Source organism: Simochromis diagramma, unplaced genomic scaffold (assembly GCF_900408965.1).
Source record: "Simochromis diagramma unplaced genomic scaffold, fSimDia1.1 OVJJ01000672.1, whole genome shotgun sequence".
NCBI classification, from domain to species: domain Eukaryota; kingdom Metazoa; phylum Chordata; class Actinopteri; order Cichliformes; family Cichlidae; genus Simochromis; species Simochromis diagramma.
Genome location: NW_024387215.1, coordinates 372,000 through 379,438, shown reverse-complemented (window position 1 = coordinate 379,438; position 7,439 = coordinate 372,000). Strand labels below are relative to the sequence as shown.

The 7,439-nt window shown below is 36.8% G+C and overlaps 1 protein-coding gene across 1 annotated transcript; it reads left to right on the top strand.

Moving 5' to 3' along the window:
- The first annotated feature begins 914 nt into the window (after window positions 1-914).
- On the top strand, window positions 915-6,429 carry LOC120746494 (Fc receptor-like B). The gene is made up of 6 exons (XM_040051910.1): window positions 915-1,068; window positions 1,153-1,413; window positions 1,682-1,774; window positions 1,904-1,939; window positions 3,756-3,821; window positions 5,256-6,429. The coding sequence occupies exons 1-6, from the start codon at window positions 915-917 to the stop codon at window positions 5,360-5,362; spliced, it is 717 nt and encodes a 238-aa protein (XP_039907844.1). The 3' UTR covers window positions 5,363-6,429.
- Window positions 6,430-7,439: the final 1,010 nt, after the last annotated feature.

Below are 7,439 nucleotides of genomic sequence, written 5' to 3'. Positions count from 1 at the left end.
AAAGCAACTTGAGCTTTCCTATAGTGCTTTCCTATAGTTCCTATAAAATTTAGTTATAAGCTGTTAGTATTACTGTGACTGACTAAGCCATCACTGGTATAATGTAAGTATAACAAAGGTGAATGTTAAAAAGCTACAAATAGATTTGAAAACATCAGTCTGTGTTCTCTTTCACCTACCACAGCAACAGCTCTGCTTCTCTATTTACAATCTTTACATAGTTGTTTTACAAAGGTCATACAGGAAGCATCTATTGGTTGGTCTGTGGCAAGACATCATGGAGGTCAGAGCTCTGTGCATCAGACTGTGTAAGTACTGTCTCAGTTTATACATGAAAATTAAACTATAAAGAGTTTGTTAAGTTTAACAATGTTGTTAAAAGGCTGTGATGATTTAAAGCTTTCATGTAGCAGAAACCTTTGGTGACACCTTAGAAACGTAATAAGGAATAGCAACTGTAACTCTAAGAGTTGGCATGTTTGACATCTTTTAGTAACATTTTTTTCTCTTTTCAGTGATAATTGTGCGGATCCTGCAGTGTGCACATGTTCAGAAAGTTGGTAGGGAATATCTGTGTACTTGTTATCATTTTGCTATAAGTGGAAAATATGATTTATTTAAACACAAAAAATAACATTTTAGTCAATCACCACCTCTACTGGGTTTAGTCACATTTTATTGCATATTTTATTGTCTATCATAGTTTTCATTTTGGGTTTTTTATTGTAAAACTAAAACCCAGGAGTTTGTTAATTTATTAAATAAACTGAATCCCTTTTTGTTTTTGTTTTTTTGGTCATTTTTTCTCAGATGCAGTTTCTCTTCGTATTGTTCCAAACAAATCCCAGTTTTTTGAATATGAGTCAGCCAGCTTTTATTGTGGGGAGATCTCTCATGGACATGTGTTATATAAGATGAGAGAGGAAGTAAAGCAATGCAACAAAACCAGTAAGAAAACAACAGGTTCAGAGTGCACCATTAATCCTCTTTATCAACGTGACAGTGGAGAATACTGGTGTGGGACAGCAGGAGGGAAGAGAAGCAACAATATCAACATCACTGTCACTGGTATGATTGAATGAAGGCAGCAATATTTTGTCACAAATAAACACAAGTTCAATATTTTATAAATTTAACTCACTTGTTGTTCAGCTGGTTTTGTTATCCTGGAGATTGATGCTGTTCCTGTGATGGAGGGAGATGCTGTGACTCTACGCTGCAGAAACAAGATCCCTTCCTCCAGCATTGCAGCTGATTTCTATAAATATGGGCGTCACATAGGGAGCAGCTCAAGAGGAAACTTGACCATCACCAGAGTTTCCAAGTCTGATGAAGGACTTTACAAATGTAAGATGTCAGGAGGTGGAGAATCCCCAGAAAGCTGGCTGTCTGTCTCTGCGCCATGTCTCACAGGTGAGAAACAGCAATGTTTCCAAAAATATTTATACATATGTGTGAAACAAATATTTTAAGATGCTATTTTTTTCCTGAAAAAAACTTTAAGCACAGCTTTTGAGTCTGTTTTTCCTTTGTTTGTGTTCTGTTGTTGTAACTGAGGTTTCCTTTAACCTCAGTTATTTAAGAATGTTATTTGAATCTTTTAGAGAACTTGACTGCAAGATTTGTAACATTTTAAACAATGTGCAAGTGTGAAGAAGTTAATTACCATTTCACTGTACAGCTTCCACACCCTGGATAATTGCTACTATTTTACTGACCACTCTGATTATTGTGGTGATGGGACTCTATCTCTTCCGCAAAGATTGGTACAGAGGTAAAAAAATAATAATAATAATTAAATAAATTTCTAATGTTTCTTGAGTTCCTTTAAGTTCTGTTGTTGCAGTAATTTTTCCTTTTTTTCCCCCTTTTTTTTACTACTGGTCAATGGCATATGGTTCAGGCCCAACTGAAGATCAAACAGGACAGAGCACAAACAGTAAGAAATCTACTATTAGGGGGCACTAGCCAGCCTCCATTTATTAGGATCACATAAAAAGTCTGTGAAGATTCTCAGTCATCCAGGTCATCATAGTCTAAGAAACTTGGAAAGAAAAGCTTTCCGTTTTCCAAGGTGTAAAAATGGGTGTAGGTCACAATCAGCCAAGGTTTCAGGTGAGCTCATTGTGAAACATAGCCCCACTCTATCATGTGATTTCCTGAGGTCAGATGGCCCAGGATGTCTTTAAACACTATGCAAGTGTGAAGAAGTTAAAGAAGTTAAAGACAAAACTCCTAAACACAAACTTAACAATGTGGTGTATGCTGTACAGTGCAGCGAGGAATGCTCAGACCTCTACATTGGAGAGACCAAACAGCCACTTCACAAGTGCATGGCACAACATAGAAGAGCCACCTCCACAGGACAAGATTCAGCAGTCCATCTGCATCTTAAGGATAAAGGACACTCTTTTGAGGATGCCAACGTTCACATTTTGGACAGAGCGGACAGATGGTTTGAAAGGGGAGTGAAAGAAGCCATCTATGTCCACTGTGAGCGACCATCTTTGAACAGAGGCGGTGGTTTGCCATCTATAATCCAGTTTTGAGATCTCTTCCCAGACGCCTTAACGCCCACTCACATCCTGGGCCATCTGACCTCAGGAAATCACATGATAGGGTGGGGCCAGGTTTCACAACGAGCTCACTCGAAACCCTGGCTGATTGTGAAGCTTCTTCAGATCATGACAGATTCAGATTGTGACCTACACCTATTTTCACACCTTGGCTCATGTGACTAGGTTGAGGATCATTAGGGGGTCCTTTTGTCCCTCTTGGGGGAAACTCCCACAGGGCTTAAATCTGGGACTCTCCACCATTTGACCCTAGAACGGAAGAAACTACTCGGATGAGAGGTGAAACGTCTTCAAGCAACTTAAAGAAGTCCAGACGCTTTTTTTTTTCTAAGCCCCTTAGATCACATAAAAAGCTATTAAAACCCAACCTAAGTTTTGGGGGATTTTTAACCCTTTAAGAAATACTGTGGAATCTGATGTGACACGTTCTTATTATTAATGATCAGATAGGCATCACATTTTAACAAGGCATGTTTGAATGTTCACTTCCTGGACTTACACCTCAGATAAAGTATCTAATATGAAGGTCATGAGTTTGCTGATACAAGCGAGAATGGTTGTTCTTGTTTTATAACCCGAGGCATGCCTTCAGCTTCCATTAGAACTAATGTAAATTAGAAATATTTTTTTCGATTTTATACATACTTGAAAATTATTACTTAAAAAGCCCACAAGTTAAAAAACAAACAAAACAAAAACACAAAAACATGAACTTATTTCATTTCATTTTGCATAAATGGACTAAGGTTTTTATTTATTTACTTATTTTAATAACTGTGAAGGAGAAATACACCCTTTTCAATTCCATTTGTTTTTAAAGTACCAAATCACAGGAATAGTCACCCGAGGCACTTTATATTTGTAATGTAAAGACCTAAAGTAATACACCGGAAACTCAACAAATTTAAATGATTAAATTTCACTTTTTTTGTGAATCTCTAAATCAACTACAGTGTGTAGCATTTAGTATTGAGTGTTTAGTCGTGTGTTTAGGAATCGTACATAGCTTACAGCTAGCTTGTGCTTTTCCTGTTAGCAGTGAGGTTATGTTTCCTAATTTGGAATATCAGAAAACATCACATTAGTTCTGTTAAATACAAGAAAAGGCAGACATGGGTCGTCATCACGAATTTTACTATGGTTATCTGCTCCCTCACTCCCACTGTTTGTCTCCATCAGATGAAGCTGAGTTGTGTCCTAATCCAGTTTATCATTCTTTGGGCCAGGGTGGCACTCAACCTCTAGGTAAGATTCATTGTGATATTACAGTATATTTCTGTTTGGGTAATAATGTGATAGAAAAGGAATAAGTCATAACATTTAGTAAAATCTGCTGTCTCCCCTGCAAAAACCTAAGTCATCAGTACCACTCATCTTTCAACCCTTCATTATCTTCATAGCTGCTTTAATTTCTTCCTTACTAATTCGCTGTACTTGCTGATTCACTAACTCTCCTCGATCCCCCCTCCCCCCCCCTGCGCTCATGCTCTCTCATTTGCTAACCCCTTCCATTGAATGCTTACCTACACTTATTCATTCCGCCATTAAGTCTCATCGTCTTCTTTCGTCTGTCCACCAAACACTTTCTTGACCCTAACAGAACATGGATCAGCACAGCCATTTTCATAATTTCACAAAACCATCCTTCTAACAAAAACGTTTACTTCCAAACACTGCAAATACATTACTATTTTGTTGCTATCATAGTATTTCTACCACACTGTTGTGGCATCTGCTATCTTTTGTGCTGCGGTCTGCTCGAGTGGTGGAATGACAGAGAGGGACATGGGGAAACTCAACAAACTGGTCAGAAGGGCCAGCTCTGTCCTGGACTGTCCGCTGAAGTCCATTGAGCAGGTTGGGGAGTAAAGGATGTTGTCTAAGCTGACATCCATCATGGACAACACCTCCCACCCCCTGCATGAAACTGTACGAGCACTGAGCAGCTCGTTCAGCAGTAGACTTTTACACCCACAGTGTAGGAAGGAGCGCTACCGCAGGTCATTCTTACCAGCAGCTGTCAGACTCTGTAGCACAGTTTAACATTCTTTTGATCAGCTTATTCATCAGCTGTTTAATTATTCTCTATACACTGTATATTTCATCCCCCCCACACACACACACACACACACACACACCACCACCACCACAGACACACACACACACACAGACACACAACCACACACACACACACACTCGTGTACATAGCCCTGTACATATTTTATTTGTTTGTGTTTCAGTTGCTTTTGTATATAGGACCACCTTGTGTCTTTTTTCTATTTTTTTTCTTTATTCCTTTCACTGTAACAGCTGTGTAACACCCAAATTTCTCATTCGTAGGATAATAAAGGTTTATTCTATTCTAGTCTATCAATAGTATCACATTGTTGCTGGTTTTGCTACATAGGTATTGTTACATGTCTTGCCTCTGTTGATTACCACATCATATACATTTCAGTTTGACATTATTCAGCTAAAATCCAAAACTGTTATTTGAATTCCCTTAATAATGTTATAATTAATTATGTTGTAATTACATTGTTCTCCCTGTTTATTGCATCTATTATCACAATTTGAACAATGTTATTTCAGAGATATGATGAAAAGTGTTGCAGATAACTGTTTGAATTACATACAAATTTTGTTAACCAACATATTCAATTCTATCTCTCTTCAAAGCAGAAACAGTGAAATCTGCTGTTGCATACAAACCTTCACAAGATATCTACCAACCTGTGGCAGAGGAACCTTTCTATTCTACAATTAAAAAACATGCCCATCACTGAGTGAGACTGAAAACAAGGAAGTAACTTAGAAACATCCCGTATTGTTTATCGTGTATCATTTTGCAGTCAGTTAAAACCTGTGTATTGTGTATTCGTAAGTGCTTACTGTATTACAGGTCTCTGTATAATGATACGTAAAGAATTCACAATGATTAGAAATGTGAAAACAAATTTAGATTTGGTGTCAATTCACAAATGAAATTGAATTAAATTGAGTTCCAAATGTTACAGGTGATCGCATTAGATAATAGCTCAATCATCTGGACTTTATTTGTTTTGAGCTTTCTTTCTTAGTTACAAATGAGGCCCAGTGGAGTAAAGGCATAAGAAAGAAATAGTCATGTTTCCAACGTTGTTAGCATGGTCCAACTATAAACATGGTTGTGGATAAAATAATTCATGTATTGCTAATGATATATTTCACAAATCAGCTATTAATATCATTATAACTTAATATAATGGATGAAGTACTTTGATTTTATTCTGTGTGGATTTTTGTGCCCCCTGCATCCAAGTACTGTGTGTGTAGGTGTGTGTCTGTGTACTTCATGAGGACATAGCATTTGGTCTTCACAAGACAAAACCCTCCATCCTCATAATTTTGAAGTCATTTTTGAGGTTCAAGGCTCCCTTCGTTGACTTTCTGTCAATTTTAGGATACACTTTTTAAAGATTTAATTAATTAATTTTATGATCATGATTCTGAATGGGCTGACACCGCTGCATCAGTCTGACAATATTCATGGTCACACTCTTATCAGGTCATCCAATGAAATGATCCTAAATAATCCAAGATCTAGACTTAGAAAAAACTGAGGTTAAAAACTGAGGTGGCCACTTCATGTTAGAACTGCCCAAACTGATTCTACAGTACTTTTAACTGTTTATTCTTTAGTCTTTGATTCAAGCTAAAGCGGCCTCACGGTGCAGAGATAGTCTCTCACTAAGAGAACCAAGGTTACACCGTAACCGTACGATCTCGTAATGTTTTTTTCTTCTCATCATTATTATTATTTCTTTACTTTTTCAACATAGGTGTTATCCATGGACATGTAGTGTTTCATTTTATTTTAGTTTAATCATTAAATAAAGGAATTGGGGGAAAAAAAGGATCTTCTTTGTTTCAGATACAGTTTCTTTTTATATCATTCCAAACAGATTACAGTTCTTTGAATACAGTAACAGTAACATTTTATTGTGAAGGGGTCCTTTATTGTGCATAAAATGGAAAACAGACTGCTGCAGCAAAATTAATAGGTCAACACTAGCAGGATCATCCTGCATCATTAAATATATTTGTACAATTGACAGTGGAGTGTACTGAGACTGAAGGAGGAAAAAGAAGCAACATTATCAACAACTCTGCCACTTGGACCTTTGCAGGAAGAACATTATTTTATGATTAACCCTAATAAAAGTTCATATTAATTAAATACCAAATGCAGACTTGATGTACTGAACTACTGATGTTCAAAGTGACTTTGCTCACTGAGAGTATGGCCAGATACCGCTGGTTTAAGAGCAGCATTAATGTGGAGTCAGTTAGTCTTAACTATATATATTCAGTACCTGTGAATATTTCAGATACAGTGTAGAAGTGGATGATCTGATTGTTTACATCTATTTATTTCATCCAAAAAAATTATAATTTTTTAGCTTAGTTCAAAAAACGAATCCAACAAAGCCATCTGCTGAAATCGTGACTTAGTTATAACTATAGTGAACAGCAAACATCATCACTGATGTTACTGTAGTTACCTCTCTGTGTCTTTTTAACACAAGATGAATGTGGACTGTCCTCTAGATCCATAACTAGACTTTAGGCCTGTGTGACACTAAACTGTGATTAAAACCTATTATAACAGTGTCATTGATATTAAGCAATATTAGAAACATTAGAAACAAAGGCAAATAAGTGTATTTTTAAGTAAAAATAAAGTATTAGGTAAACTGATTTAATTCCACCTGTTGTCATAGCAGAACCAGGCACCATCACACAATTGCCCACAGCTTGTGTATTTCCTACTATGCCCAAGCCATAGTAGAAAATCACTGACTGATGCACAACAGATTTTCT

What these genes read in the sequence shown, in the direction of transcription:
- LOC120746494 (XM_040051910.1), top strand. Translation starts at nt 915, where the DNA reads ATGAGAGAGGAAGTAAAGCAATGCAACAAAACCAGTAAGAAAACAACA. An exon ending in TATCAACATCACTGTCACTG is followed by an intron (nt 1,069 to 1,152) that starts GTATGATTGAAT and finishes CTTGTTGTTCAG; the next exon opens with CTGGTTTTGTTATCCTGGAG. An exon ending in CCGCAAAGATTGGTACAGAG is followed by an intron (nt 1,775 to 1,903) that starts GTAAAAAAATAA and finishes CATATGGTTCAG; the next exon opens with GCCCAACTGAAGATCAAACA.